Here is a 16,315-nt window from a genome sequence, read left to right as displayed (position 1 = left end):
CAATTACAACATTATGTGAACATAGCCTTTCTGTGTTTTCAATCCACTCCTGGTTTTGGTTGCTATACAGCCTCACAAATACAGCCTCAAATATACATAGTGTGAACCCAGCCGAAAAAGTGGCTACAAAAATTGGCAGAAAAAAGTGTCAATAAAAGGGTCATAAAATGTGCCAAAAACAAAAAAAAATCTGAAATTATGTCTTTTTCTGCTTAAAAAAAAGACTTTTGAGCTGTAAAATCACACTCAAAACATATGGGGAATGTACTGAAAACTTTTAGTGCAAAACTTGGACAGACTTGAAATGGACCAGATTTATTTCAATGGCTCAGGTTGTCTAGTCTATGTTTTCAATGAGGGATGTAGTGCGTGGATTATTATTATTATTGTAGAGTGGCTTGTCTGTTCATGATAAAAAGATATATCTTTTTTAATCTTTTACTTTATGCTTCTAATTACTGGATTTACCACATTGGCCATTGTTCGGCCTATTGAGTTTAGTCTATATTGGGCTATAAAAAATTTATAAAAAATTGTGTAAACCATTTTAATGGAACGGAGCTGTAAAAACCGTAGCCATATTTTTTAAAGGCCTTATGCACATGTCAGTGTCAGTTTTTACTGTCATGAAATACTGATCAGGAATTCTGGAGGCTCCAGGAAACCATCACTATTTCCTGACAGTAAAAATTTAAAAAAAGAGAGAAGAGGGGGAGAGAGTAGTCTCTTGTGACTCCGGCCACAAGAGTGATTGACAGAGCGGGAAACCAATGGCTACTGGCCCTGTCAATCACAGCACACATTTCATACAGTAGGAGTGCATGCAGTTAAAGGGCAAGTGCAGCACCCAGCTGTATTTGTCCAGGTTTTGAAGCCGGCCTGGGGTGCCTAGCATCGCATATGGAATTCTGGAGCTGGATTTCTGGAGTTGTCCGGAATTCCAGATGCTTCTATGAGAGCATCCGTGCCAGAAATTTGGACGGAAATAGGACAGGTTCTATCATTTCCTGACCTATTTTCCAGAATGGACACCCTTCAGGATAAATACTGAAGGGTGTCCGTGTCCAACACAAGAACATGGGACACAAAATTTATCCAGGTTTTCTGATAAGAAATTAGGATAAATTTACTAGACGGCCTAAGCCTGGATAATCCCTCTAAGAACGTATACCCATGTATTGATAGTATTCTGTGCCATTGCTATGTATTAAAAAATAAAGGCATACAGGAACAATTTTTTTTTTTTTTCTGCCAGCAGCAGAGATTCATACTGACGTTCCCTACACAAGAGCAACTACATCCGACATCGCATCCCAAAATGTTATACTTTAACTCTGCTTAAAAGGAACACTCCAGGCAAAACTAATACCCTGGGTTATTCCTAATGCAGGGCCTGAGGGGACAGAACATGGCACAGGGATTCTCTTTAGTGTTCCTTCCATCCCTTTGTCATGCATCCTGCCCCCTGGTCATGCACACGGCAACACACGATTTTCCAGTATTATCTGTGCTGTTTGACTTTCATTCTGTTTATGCTGTGTATTATAGCAGTCACGTTAATATGCGCAGATCTGATATCAAGCGACTGTTTACACTGCTAGGAGTATGTTAGACAAAGGAACTTACCTTATTATAGCCCCTAATTGGATTCAAGTAGTTTTCACTTGACTGGTTGCCGATGTTTGCGAGTATGTTACCTAGTTCCCCGGCCTCTACTGACTGACTCACTCGGTAGCGTTCTATATTGATACAGTGTGCAATAATGTGGATGGCTGTAACATTAAAAAAAAAGAGAGTGATAAACAGTTTCTGGACAAAATGTCAAAAAAGAAACTGCCAAAATTGGTATAAAATTAACACAAAGGGGAACATTTATGAAGGATGCGCCATTGGTGTACGCCAGGGAGAAGGCTCAGATTCCCCCCTTGTCCCTGGTGTACACCTGCTGTATCCCCTGCTCATCCGATGGATGGGAAGAGGGGGCCTTCTATAGAGCCGCGTCATTGAGGGGAGGGAATTCCCTCCCACTGGGGGCGGGCCGGCCCACCTCCTGTGCTTCAGCACCAGCCCGATACCCGTGGATGGAACGGCGCCATACACGGGAACTGGGCCACGGTTCCAAAAATGGACCGCGGCACTGGCTTCCCCGTGACGGCACCGTTCGATCCGTGGGTCACATTAAAGATTATGTACCTGATGGTACATCCTCTTTAATCTAATCTGCAGATAGTTCCCCTTTAAATCAATGTTATACATACTGCCAAACTGTGCTCTATGCTCCCTCCATGCTGACATTTGTTTTTTTCTCTCCTCAAAAAGAGACCAAACACACGAAGTCCCAGTCACCTTGTCATCATTGTCATCATGCAGGTTGTCACCTGAGGGCAATAACTGAGGCTAATTATATTATTAACTTTTACTAATTATATTATCAGCTGTGCAGCTTACCAGGAGACAATTCTCTTTGTTATGTATAATGTAAATAGGTATTGGTGCTGTGTGACAGGAGAGCTGACCATACAATGCAAGCACCCCCACGATTCTCTGCTACTGAATGTGGACTTATAGCAGCTATACACATGTGCAGTGAAAGGAGACACCTACTGGCTATATGTATAACATTGATTTAAAGGGAACCAATCAGCCAGGGCGCTGAGAGGCAGAGCGTGGTGACTAGATATGGGTGAGAAGCCGCCCAGATGATTACTTCCCCGCCCGTGTCTGTCACATGCCCGGAGAATAAAACTCTTTTTTCTCCGGTATAAAGCTCCTGCTGCAGCCGCGGCCGGTACATGCCGCGGCTGCTGCAGGAGCTTTATACAGCGCTCCTGGAAACCATATCAGCCCGATTTGGCTGATTGGTTCCCTTTAAACTTTCAAAAATAAAGAGTCTATTACAAAACTGATCACAAACCCTGATGAATTCTATTAAAAAAATTATTTTTTTTTTTGCTTTTTCTCTCTTTAATATGCATACAAATATGGTTGCTACTCGTATGATTTTGGCGATGTTTACATCCCTTTCTGTAAAAAAAAAAAAAAAAAAAAAACACGACATGATCATGAAATTCCCCAGTAGAATCAAGTTGTTTCAATGACATATACATAACATATATTATATATTTAACAATTTGCAATTAAAATGAGTCCTTCTTTAATTACGTGCATCGTACCTAAGAACGGTCATACGTCGACCGACTGACAGAACCTTCTGTCTTAATGACTTTCACACATAGACAAGATTTAGGACCCCCCCCCCCCCCCCCAAACATCACGTTGCATGAAAGATGTATCTGAAGGGAACTTATATTAATTAACCCAGGCAAGTGTGAAAATGAAAAAATGTTGATGTACGTCTGCGAGGACGCTTTAATAATCGGATCCTGACAGCAGAGCCGTATTCATTATACACAGGCATGTGTGAAGACGAGAAGCCAGCAGAAGCTCACATCCCTTGAGTGCATTTTCAATTGTGCTCTTGATTACAGATAACATTGTTGTGTATTACGCTTTGAACATGCTCCGGCTCCAACAGGCTCTAATTACATCCTTTCCAATTCTAGCAATTAAAGCTTTGCATTTGAAGTAGTGTGAGAACCGAGGAGAAATTAAAGGTTGGCATGTAAACATAGATCTAAATGCACTTCTTTCAAGGTTGCTCACCTCTATTAGAAGAACCTGTTATTGACGCAGCAAGATAATGGCTGATGCTAATAAAGTAGGCTTTGTATATTTTAAGCCCAGAAGAAGCCGATTATAGGAAACAATGCTTGAGAAGCAGCGGCGGCGGTGGTTACCTTTAACGGTGGAAAAAAATAAATAATAAGGACTCTTTTTGAGCTTATTATTGCGAGATGTATTTTTGGGATTGATAATTTTTTTATGTGGATTTATGGTTCAGCGTTAAGAGATAAGCTGCAGTATGGGATAAGATGAAACTCAGACTGAGACATCATGGGTATTTGTTATATAAGGAATATGGCAATGAAACTGGTCACAGATATTAGATATTTTGGTGATAGCCGTCATCTATGACTACCCTGTTAATAAGACCTCTGCTCAGTGGAACGTGGAAAGAGAAGTAATATAAGGGTCCTCTTATAGGGTCTGACATGGGCCAGTGTAAGGACACAAAGGCGTATCGATCAGCAAGATCGGCGCTCGTTTGAAGAGGCTTTATATGGCACAGTTAATCGAGCTGCAGAGCCACACTAATGATCCTTGTATCGTTCGTGCAGCCATGGAAACTTGACAAGACAGATATGTATATATTGGGTTCTGGGATATGTATATGTTGCAGTGAAATGATAGAATCAGGGATTTGATCAAATCCCAGGAAATGATGAAATGACAGCGTCGTTCCATCATTTCCTTAGGGATTTGATCAAATCACTGACCCCTCTTAGGGAAATGATGGAATGAACTCAATCACAGACATAGAATTTACTTACCGTATTGCCTCTCTGCTCCCTCAGCCTGTCCGCTCTGCTCCCCCAGCCTGTCCGCTCCGCTCCCCCAGTCTGTCCGCTCCGGCGCCTCTCTGCTCCCCGTTCCGCTCATTTCCCTGCTACATGCCTCCTGCTCCCCCAGCCTGTCCACTCTGTTCACTGTCGCCATATGCCTGCCGGGAGGTGTGCCGCTCTGCTCCCCGTCCGCCTCCGGTCCTGTCCTCCCCACCCTGCGACATGCCTCCTGCTCCCCCGACCTGTCCGCTCTGCTCTCCGTCCGCCCCAACACCGTATGCCTCCCGGGAGGTGTGCCTCTCTGCTCCCCATCCGCCCCATTACCATATGCCTGCTTAAAGGTGTGCCGCTCTGCTCCCCGTCCGTCTCCGGTCCCGCCCGCCCCGCCCTGCAACATCCCTCCTGCTCCCCCGGACTGTCAGCTCCCCCCTGCCTGTCCGGGAGGTGTGCCGCTCTACTACCCGCCCCGCCGTCATATGCCTGCCGGGTAGGTGTGCCTCTCTGCTCCCCTGTCCGCCTCCGCCGCCATGCCTACCGAGAATTCTGTCTGCCCCGCTGCCATATGCCTACCGGGGAGGTGTGCCACTCTGCTCCCCCATCCACTTCCACCGCCAAGGATAGAGCCAGGGGATACCTCAATCGTTCATTCCATCATTTCCATGGAAAGGCGTGTTCATTTCATCATTTCCGGGGATTTGGTCAAATCCCTGGATTCTATCATTTCACTGCAACATATATATCAAGCAGAGCATACTTACCAGCCAAACTGCTGTGTGATCCGGCACTGTCAGCTTCCGTCCTGCTGCTGCTATAACTGCAGGCCGCCACACTGCCTCCTGCAGAATGATTGACAGCCGGATGAGGTGGGCCAGCAGCCTAAAGACACGGCGGCGTACACAGAGCAGTACTGAAACTGACAGTGCCAGATCACACAGCAGCACTGATGGTAAGTATGCTTTTCTTGTGTGATCTGGAAAATGACAACACAGGTGAATACATATCCCAGAACCCAATATATATAAATCTGTGCTGTCAGTTTCCCTTCACTATCGGCCGCACATCTCCTGTTTACACGATAAATTTTATACCATACCAGTGCAAACGATGCTGAGGATCTCCTTAGCTGATTGCTGCCACTTCTACACAGGCCAATTATTGACCAAAGGAGCAACACTCTTCCTCGGTAATTGGCCTGTGTGGCCCTTAAAGAGATTGTACACAAAAATAATTCTCTAATATTAACTGGTCCCAGCAAGTGCCAGAGATTTGTAATCAACTTCTATTAAAAAATCTTGAATCTTCCAGTACTTACCTGCTGCTGTATGTCCTGCAGGAAGTTTTCTTTCCAGTCTGACACAGTGCTCTCTGCTACCACCTATGTCCATTTCAGTAACTGTCCAAAGCAGGAGAGGTTTTCTATGGGTATTGGCTGCTGCTCTGGACAGTTCCTGACATGGACAGAGGTGGCAGCAGAAAGCACTGTGTCAGACTGGAAAGAAAACTTCCTGCAGGACATACAGCAGCAGATAAGTACTGGAAGATGCAAGATTTTTTAATAGAAGTTGATTACAAATCTCTGGCACTTGCTTGGACCAGTTGATTTGAATAGTTTTTTTTATTTTTTTTTGTGAACTACCCCTTTAACTACCATGCATCTTCGTTTCTGTAAACGGTTAATAATAAGCACTTGAGGTGATGGCTGCACTCACAGGTGTCATGCCCGGCTGTACAGTCTCAGACTCTGCCTCCTCTTCCAGTGAGTAACACACAGGAGCTATGGAGAGTGCACAGTGCCAGGCATGGCATTGATGGGAGCAAGGCAGCACATCCCGGGGGCACGCTATCCTGAATTCACCCCTGGCTGCTGAGATCACTAAAGACATTGAGAGCAGAGGATGATCAGGCGCGCTATCTGTGCTGAGCAGCTAGAGCTGCCAGCCTGTACAGTATCTATGCAGCTAGAGAACAGGGAGCAGCCATAGTACCGGGGGAGGAAGCGTGACCCTGCCTGCCCTGCTAAGTACTGGCAGCCATGTGCTTGGTGCAGGTGATGGGGATGACAGAGGGGCACAAGCAATGGCTGACAAACTGTCCAAGACAAAATTGGGGAGATTTATCAAACATGGTGTAAAGTGAAACAGGCCCAGTTGCCCCTAGCAACCAATCAGATTCCACCTTTCATTTTCCAAAGAGTCTGTGAGGAATGAAAGGTGGAATCTGATTGGTTGCTAGGGGCAACTGGGCCTGTTTCACTTTACACTTTTTTTGATAAATCTCCCCCAAAGTGTCCCAATTGTGCATTGTCTTATCACATTACTATGCTGGCAAATAAAAAGGGGTGGGGAGCGGTTACCTTATCAGCATCCACAGAGAAATAAGCTAAAAAAAAACAAAACAAAAAACTCCAAGCTGATCTGCAGGACTAATGCAAAGTTAATGGAAAATATTTAGAAAAATAAGAAAAGACAGAGCTCCATGGTGCAGAAACCTCAGCAGTAAGGAGATGTTCACACTGAGGAATGGGTGAAGAATTTTAATACACTAAGGGTAAACTCACACGGGCGGATCCGCCGGGAGTCTCAAGCACAAAATCCGCAGCTAATCCGCAATACACGTATTATTCTTAATATTATTAATGCTTGTATTGCGGATTAGCTGCGGATTTCGTGCTTGAGACTCCCGGCGGATCCGCCCGTGTGAATTTACCCTTAAAGGGGAACTCACGCGAAAATCTTTTTTTTTTTTTTTCAAAGGGACTGGTGTCAGAAAGTTATTTGTAATTCACTTCTATTTAAAAATCTGAAGTCTTTCAGTACTTATCAGCTGCTGTATATCCTGCGGGAAGTGGTGTATTCTTTGGAGTCTGACACAGTGCTCTCTGCTGCCACCTTTGGCCATGTCAGGAACTGTCCAGAGCAGGAGAGGTTTTCTATGGGGATTTTCTACTGCTCTGGACAGATCCTGACATGGACAGAGGTGGCAGCAGAGAGCACTGTGTCAGACTGGAAAGAATACACCACTTCCTGCAGGACATACAGCAGCTGATAAATATAAGAAGGCTTGAGATTTTTAAACAGAAGTAAATTACAAATGTATATAACTTTATCACCAGTTTCTTTTAAAGAGAGTACCCCTTTAACAGAACTTTGACTTTATGTATGTGAAGCACTTGTAGCAAAATATTATGTAAAACTCAATTTTCTTCGTATTTAGAGCAACTGAATTGCAGAGACAATTTAAAAACATTTAAATTTAAAATTTAATTTTAATTAAATTTAATTTTAATTCAAAAATTATTTTGTCAGGAAAATGCATTGATTGTAATTGAGCTTTTTTTTTCTTGTTTAATATAAAAAATAATTACCTGTATGAAGGGTGATCATATAGCCGACCAGCCGATGAAACGTGATGTTTTTGTCGAGCAGCCTTCTCAGATCTCCCCTGCAACACTAGACAAAAACAAGGAATCGTTTGAGCGTCATACAGTATTTGTTCTATAAAGTGATGTCGCTAAGCTCAGGGCTATATTTGCCACAAGGCGTTGAGAGTCCCGAGCCTAGGGGGCCAGCTGACAAGTGATTTTCCTGGGCAGGCTCCAGCCTCACTCTCCATTGTGTTCGATGGTGAATTGGGATGCAGGCGCACATGGATGCGCCTGCATCCCAAGTCAATAGAATTGAAGTTCATCCCGGTTAGCACTGCAGTACTTAACTGACACCGCCCAGGCGGGTCACAGAATGGCCGGTGTGTTACGTAGTGTCAACCCGGCCTTAGCTGGCACTGGGCGGCACTGCAGGCAATGTACAATGGGTAGGCCCTGCATTAGGTTTAGAAGCAAAAGTCAGCAGCACGCCAATACTGCGTACAGGGTTTGGGACACTAAGCAACATAGTAGGCATGTAACTGTAATTAATATCAGTTCTGGCAACAAGAACAATGTTTGGGCTAGTAACAGGATGAGAATAGTAAAGCAGAATATAAAATGGGGAGAATTGGGGAAAATATCAGGGCACAGATAAGCCTAACTACTCTATGGGGGTCTGTATACTATTTGGGGGCACAGATGGGATTTAACTACGATATGAGAGCAAAGAGGGGGCTAACTACTATATGGGGGCACAGGGGGATCAGGCTGGACAGAGAAGAAAAAGAAAAGTGAATGACTGTTTAAAAAAAAGTGTTACTTGTGATTCTCTAACCTCCCTGTCAGTCACTGAGTAAAACTGCATTGTTATTATCTATAGGGGTGAGAAGGGTGAGGGTACAATAATGCTCAAGGCACAAGGTCCCTCTGCAGTCTGTGTCTACCACCGAATGTATGTCACCATTACTCAAGGTATTTGTTAGGACTCGAGCCGTGCATTCAGCTCCTGGCATCGCAGATATGTGCGGCCAAAGCATTCATAACAACCGCTCAGGCCGGTTGCTGTGGGCGCGACGACGGCGTCCATAGCAGCCGGACTGCTTCTCTTGTTTTTCACCTACTCTGCTCTGCTGTTCCATGTTGTAGCAGAGGCCAGGGTTTCACTCCCCTGGCTGATCAACTTAGGTGTTGTGTGTGTGCTCACTGATTGTTGACTGACAGCTGATTTACCAGTAAGCTGTCAGTATCTGTGCAGGACCTGGAGCCTCAGCCCCAATCAAGCCTGAGGCTGGGACTACAGGTTGCACAAGTACCAGCATTTGTATCATGTTCCTGCCTGTGATAGTATCTAGCTCCTAGTTTACTTGACCTAGCGCTTTCCTGCATTTATTATCTGGTTACCTGACTTTGGCTATTAACCCTTTGACTACCCCACTGGACACGATTTTGTACTTTGCTGCTCGGTTGGTTTTGACTTGGACTCTGACTTTCTCTTTATTGTGTTGTGTATTGTCTTGTTTTGTTCTGTGTTCCACTCAGTTAGATCAGGGACTGCCGTCCAGTTGTCCGTTGCTGTTAGAGCTTCTGAGGCAAGCAGGTAGGGGCAGTGGGGCGGGTGCCAGCTTCAGGGCTCACCTGTCCTTGTGTTTCCCTGTCCCTATCCTAACAGTATTGTGGTTTTATTCCATTACATAATTGTGGTGATATTTAGTCATGGTATGGTGGTATTATTCAGATGTTGTAGGGGAATATATCAGGGCACAGATAAGCCTAACTACTCTATGGGGGGTCTGTATACTATTTGGGGGCACAGATGGGATTTAACTACGATATGAGAGCAAAGAGGTTGGATGGAGAAGAAAAATAAAAGTGAATGATTGTTTAGAAAAAGTGTTACTTGTGATTCTCTCACCTCCCTATCAGTAACTGGGTAAAACTGCACTGTAATGACCTATATGGATGAGGAGAGTGGGGGTACAATTAGGCTATGGGGGTTGTTCAGCCATGGTTTTGTAGAATAATTCAGTTACTGTATTGTTGTGCTGTTTGGACAGTGGTATCAGTCTGTTGGTACAGATGGTACAGTATAGTACGTCAATAAAGATATGAGCAAATCATAGCAACAATCTGCCAATGTAAAAGGGCTTTAATAGGCAGGTTTAGTCTTTCAATAAAGGATCCATTGTTAGATAAAATTAGTGATATTTATTTTTCATGCTGTATTTTACCGTGTTTAGGCTGGGTTCACACTACGTTTTTGCAATCCGTTTTTTTCATCCATTTTTTTTCCAAAAAAACGGATGAAAAACTGATGAAAAAAATGGTTGCAATAGTGTGCATCGGTTTTGATCAGTTTTTCCATTGACTTCCATTATTTAAAAAAACAGCTCAAAACAGATCCGGGTTTTTTTAACGGACACAAAAATGAGGTCGACATGAGGTGTACGTTAAAAAACTGTTCTGTTTTGATCCGTTTTTTTCTTTTTATAATGGAAGTAAATGGAAAACGGATCGAAATCAATGCACACGATTGAGTCCGTTTTTTTTCCGCAAAAAAAACGGATGAAAAAACGGCTTGCAAAAACATAGTGTGAACCCAGCCATAGTCTTACTGCCCTGGTGAGCTGGAGATGCAGCCCTACCTGTACAGTATGTATTTTTCCTACTTACCACAGTGGTTCCTCTGAGCACAGACACACAGTTACGACAGACTGGCAGTAGTATCAGCATGCAGTTGAAGTTCAGACACATCGCAGAAGCTCTTGCCCAGGCTAAAGTAGACTGCAAAAAAAGTTTTAAGAAAAATATGTATAAAAAAAATAAAATAAAAAAAAGTAAAATAAATGTTCAGTGTGAAAGGCCATTAATAAGAAGAAATAGTTACCTGGCAGGCCATTTTATACAACTTAGAATACAGCTGTCTCTATGGAAATTAGAGGGATACTCCAGTAAAAAATATTTTCAGATCAACTGGTGTCAGAAAGTTATACAGATTTGTAATTTACTTATATTTAAAAATCTCCAATCTTACAGTACTTATCAGCTGCTGTATGTCCTGCAGGAAGTGGTGTATTCTTTCCAGTCTGACACACTGCTCTCTGCTGCCACCTCTGTCCATATCAGGAACTGTCCAGAGCAGCAGCAAATCCCCATAGAAAACCTTTCGTGCTCTGGACAGTTCCTGACATGGACAGAGGTGGCAGCAGAGAGCACTGTGTTAGGCTGGAAATAATACCTTACTTCTTGCAGGACATACAGCAGCTGATAAGTGCTGGAAATAAAAGTATTTAAAAATCTATATAACTTTCTGACACCTGTTCATTTGATCTTTTTTGTTTTGTTTTGGCCGGAGTACTTCTTTAATTTATACATCAAGATGTCTCCACAATCTGTCATTACAATAATAAATAATACCCTCAAAATATGTTTGCCTTTAAAGTGGCACTATCAGCAGGTTCCCCCCAGCACCCCCCAGGCCACCGCCGATCCTCCCGGGGGTCCCTCAGGACAAAAGTATAAGATAAACTTTATACTTATGAGGGACCTCTGGGAGGATCGGCGGCGGCCCGGGGGTTCATGCATGTGCGGGAAGCAGCCAGTCTCCGACGGGACTGCTTCCCTGCGCAGCCGCCATATATAAACATATAGTTTTGTATATGCATAGTGGGCGGGACGGGAGGGGGCGGGCTGGGCGGGGGTGCGGCGATGCTCTCCGACCCTAAGCAACGCCCTAAATGCTCTTACGCAAGTAATTTGCATAAGAGCATTTAGCGATTTTACAAACAATGCAGGGGAGGAGATGGGTTAAACTAATGGCTATGTATTACTACAGTCCTCTGCTACTGCGGCATATCAGCAGGTTCTCTGCAAAGAAACTGCTGATGCTCTGAGCTAGTGGAAAGAGCTTAGTTTGCCTTATGGCTCCCATACATTGCACACATACATAAACAGAAGTGTCTTTTTTTATACACCCTAAAAAGCAGCAGCAGCATGGAGGACATTATAGGACAGTACTAAAAAGGCACACATCAAGCGCTCTCAAGATAGACAAGCTATTTTTCATTCTAAATGATGAGTTTTTAAGGAAAGTAGCCTAATAAAAGGAAAAAAATCCTTATAAAAGTTCCTTATACCCACTTGCACTAATTTTTGTAAACTTTGTTGAAACCATTTAATTCGTCTATGATTCTTTCTGGCCAACCCCAATGCTGACTACACAGACTGACACTGTAAGTGATGACTATGTGCTATATCTTCACCATGGATAAAAGTTCTTAGGCTAGTACAAATGTATGGACTATAGAATGTTGATGTACTCATTATCACCATTGTACATACTATGTGGTTCTGGGATGTTGTGCCTCACTAGCTATGGGCACATTGGGTGACAACACAGGACTCCAATGAGGTGAGATGGTGGATGGTGAAAGATCATCCATATAATACAGGCTGCTCTTACATTCTCGGGCTTGGACCACATCACTAGTCCAAGTCCATATAACCAAAAAGCCATCAAAGTAAAATAAACTTCTTCAAACACTACGCAAAATAGTCGAATACTTACCCCTAGTATCACCCGGGTATAGTAGTATAAATCAGCGTTCTCATACCAAATAAAGGTATCAATGAATAAATATGCATTTAATCCCAGCCATGTGACCTGCAACAGAATATTATATTATTATTATTATTATTATTATTATTATTATTATTATTACCACCATCATTGTTACTTTCTTTAATATAATTTAATTTAATTTAATATGCAGTATTAGACTATGTTCACACAATGTGTATTTTTGTAAAGCCACGGCTGTGATTATTACGAAAATATACGTTACCTTGCCGTCTATGGGATCCCGGACAGAACGTATACATATAGTATACGCCCCAGCTGGGATCTCTAGCGGTGCCACAAACAACTGGGATCTCTAGCGGTGCCAAAACACTGTCAGTGCACACAATGGAGCTAGCAGCTGCGGCCGCACGCGCCATAGTGTTCAGTGGGGAGTTCTGATGCGGGCGCACGCGGATGCGCTCGCATCAGAACTCTGCAGCGCTAAAGATAATCCAGCTGGTACTGCAGGATGATCTTTTCAGAGACCGGCCGTTCTGTGACATGGCCGGGTCACGGAATGGCCGGTCTCATACGTTGTGTGAACATAGCCTTATATAGTATATGGTTATGTGATGTATACCAGATACAGCCTATAGATGGGTATGATACAATTTTGGGTAAAAATATAAGATTTCTTTTCCTAATTCACAACAACTCATTTAAAGGGGAACTCCGAAAAAAAAAAACTTTCAAATCACCTGGTTTAAAAAAAACTTATACAGATTTGTCATTTACTTCTATTAAAAAATCTCCAGTCTTCCAGTACTTATCAGCTGCTGTATATCCTGCAGGAAGGGGTGTATTGTTTCCAGTCTGACACAGTGCTCTCTGCTGCCACCTCTGTCCATGTCAGGAACTGTCCAGAGCACGAAAGGTTTTCTATGGGGATTTGCTACTGCTCTGGTCAGTTCCTGACATGGACAGAGGTGGCAGCAGAGAGCACTGTGTCAGACTGGAGAGAATACACCACTTCCTGCAGGACATACGGCAGCTGATATGCCAAGTAAAAGTAATTTACAAATCTATATAACTTTCTAATATGAGCTGATTTGATCTTTTTCCCTGGAGTTCCCCTTTAAATCCAAGTACAATACTTAATACCTTGACCTTGTCCCACACACATCAATCCCTTTCGCCAGTCCTTAGTATCCTTCAAGTCTCTCTATAACATAAAAATGAATAATAAACAGCCTCTCCCATTACCCATTTCAACTGAAAAAAAGAATCCTGTAGTATTTTTCTATAGCATAGCCACCTAATGAGAACCGAGCCAGTTAATGAATATACAAGTTCTAAAGAACCGGTACGTTTTTTTTTTTTCTTTAAGTTTTTTTTTTTTATATCATTATTAAATAAAGATTTATGCTTATTATGCAGAAGTGGAGTAAGTAGATCAGTGCTGCGTGGAGTTCCATGAATAACAGCCTCAGCAGTATCAGAGAGAGGGGGAAGAAAGGGAAGGACTCTAATGAGCTCTGACAGAGCACTCAATCATCTCCGCCACCATGACTAGGCACTCCAATCTCTAGAAAAGACCAACTTTACAATCTATGATCTGCTGGTTTTCATGTAACAAGACATAAACTCTCACACACACACAGGGAAGAGTTAGACCGCCGCATTTTTTTTTTCCAATTTTTTTTTTTTTTTTTTTATCTCCGGTATGAAATATTAGAAGTTTGCTCGGGCGTCATAATGAAGTAGCGGCCACTTAACGCCGAGATGATTTGTCGCTTGCAGAAGCCAATGAATTTGACAGCACTTTCCCAGGGTAAAAAAATAAAAAATAAAAAATGAGCTTAATAAATTTCCCAAAGCAGTTATTTAGAATTCTCGTCACTATAAACAATACCGATTTTTTCTATAAAGAACGGCCAGTTAAGCGTCGTAAATATCGGAGTTATGTAGATGTTTAATGCAAATCTGCTTTAGCGAAAAGAACTAATAATCTATAAAATATAAGTAATAAAAACTACAAGGAAAAAAAAAATATATATATATATAAAAATGTTTGTTCTTTTACTTACCAAAATCAAGAAAGTGGTCGTTTCGTTTAGGATCCAGTAACCCATCTCAAGATGTAAATGTGGAACTGAAGCAGCGATAGAAAAGGTGAAAGACCTTTAGCACCTAATCTCTGCCCCGACTCGGACTTTCTGCTTTGAAGTCAAATCTTTTGTTTCTTGGAATTTTCTAATTAAAATGTATCTGCCAAAAGGCCATCAGCGACCTGTCATGATCCCGGGACTGGTGGTCTGTCTGCAGCGTCATTCCTTTGAGTAAATAAAGCGTGCGGTTCATTCATTGCCGGAGGATCACAATATACTTAGGATATACCGTACTTAGGTTTAAACGCAACATTTTGAATACTTTCTATTATACGCTGATAATGTAATACAGGATATAGGATGCAAAATACAATAACATGCCTAAAATAACTGAATTATTCCCCAAAGAAGTTAAAAGTTAACCTGTACGCCGCGCGGCGACCCTGCTCTGAACTGCGGGATCCCGGGTGCTATCTGCAGCCCGGGACCATGGCAATTAGTGGCCACAGTCCAATCGTGCGCCCGCCAATTAACTTTTTAAATGCAGCTGTCAAAGTTGACAGCTGCATTTAAAAATCTTTTTCTCCCGGTCCCCGGTGGTCTAGTGTGGGGATCGCCACCCCCCCCGCGCGATGTGATCGCGGAGGAGCGATCCCCGCATCTGTTCTGGGCCGGGGTCTGCACCGCAATGGCGCTGATCCCGTCTTGGCATTCTATTGCTCTCAGCAATGTTCTGCAGGAAGTGGTGTATTCTTTCCAGTCTGACACAGTGCTCTCTGCTGCCACCTCTGTCCATGTCAGGAACTGTCCAGAGCAGCAGCAAATCCCCTTGGAAACCCCCCCTACCCTGCTCTCCAGACTGAAAAGTATACACCCACCCACCAACCACCCCCCCTCCCAGCAACAGGACACTTTCACTTTTTCACTTTTTTTTTTACATACAAAAAAACATAGTTGACCTAATTTTTGTGTCCGTTAAAAAAAGGGATCCATTTTGATCCGTTTTTTGTTTTTTTTTTAATAATAATACAAGTCAATGAAAAAACATCAAAACATTAAAAAAAAAAAAAAAAACGGATGAAAAAAACTAATTGCAAAAAGACAGTGTGAACCCAGCCTAACAATGACAGTGACAGTGACGTTACTTTGGGGAGGCTAGGGGGTTGGATGCCCTAAGTGTAAAATTGTTAGGGGTGTGAAAAATAAAAAAGTGAGTGGTGATGCGTCATTCCGTTATGCACTGCCAGCAGGAGAAGGACTTATGGTTTGGCACATGGTGTGGTAATCGTCAGCACAAGACACTGCTGCTACATGTAAACCCAGAGTAAAGCCTTTTCTGTGTAGAGATAGATGAAGCTTTCTATTTTGTTAGTTTGAAAGCTCTGAAATTCCTAATTTTTTTAATATATTATTTTTATTTAAATACTAATGTATTCAGGATTCAATGAACAAGCTCACGACTCACCATTAGAAATTCTATATATATGTGTGTGTGTGTATTGTAATATATATACAGTGGTGCCTTGGCTTACGAGCATAATTCGCGCTTATAATCCAAATGTACTCTTAAACCAAAGCAAATTTTCCCATAAGAAATCACTGATATGCAGACAATTGGTTTCACACCCCAAAAATAATGATTTTTTTTAGTAAAACAGATGAAACAAACATTCAGAAACAGCAGAATATGTGATATTATAAGTTACTGTACAGTATAGTAATCAGCATGTGGAGTATAATGTATAGTAACTGCATAAACCTGATAACACAGCAGCAGTTTGTAGATACAGGTTGGGGCTGCAGATAGCCATAATACAGTAGC

General features: G+C 42.6%; 1 protein-coding gene across 2 annotated transcripts in view; it reads right to left on the bottom strand.

The window, feature by feature from the left end:
* NOX3 (NADPH oxidase 3) overlaps positions 1-14,551 on the bottom strand; it is a 32,107-nt gene extending 17,556 nt beyond the window's left edge. The window contains exons 1-5 of one of the 2 annotated variants that reach the window (XM_069954916.1): positions 14,473-14,551; positions 12,392-12,487; positions 10,498-10,608; positions 7,828-7,912; positions 1,627-1,772 (exon numbers count right to left, since the gene is read on the bottom strand). In XM_069954916.1, the coding sequence (XP_069811017.1) occupies positions 1,627-1,772; positions 7,828-7,912; positions 10,498-10,608; positions 12,392-12,487; positions 14,473-14,517 (483 nt within the window). In that variant the 5' untranslated portion in view covers positions 14,518-14,551. Of the gene's footprint in view, positions 1-1,626; positions 1,773-7,827; positions 7,913-10,497; positions 10,609-12,391; positions 12,488-14,472 lie in introns of those variants that run through there. The other variant, XM_069954915.1, reaches the window with a different exon arrangement.
* Between the last annotated feature and the right edge of the window lie 1,764 nt (positions 14,552-16,315).

The sequence above is a fragment of the Dendropsophus ebraccatus genome, chromosome 15 (genome assembly GCF_027789765.1).
Source record: "Dendropsophus ebraccatus isolate aDenEbr1 chromosome 15, aDenEbr1.pat, whole genome shotgun sequence".
Lineage (NCBI taxonomy): Eukaryota > Metazoa > Chordata > Amphibia > Anura > Hylidae > Dendropsophus > Dendropsophus ebraccatus.
Note: the sequence above shows the minus strand (reverse complement) of the source record. Positions and strands in the feature narration are given on the sequence as shown.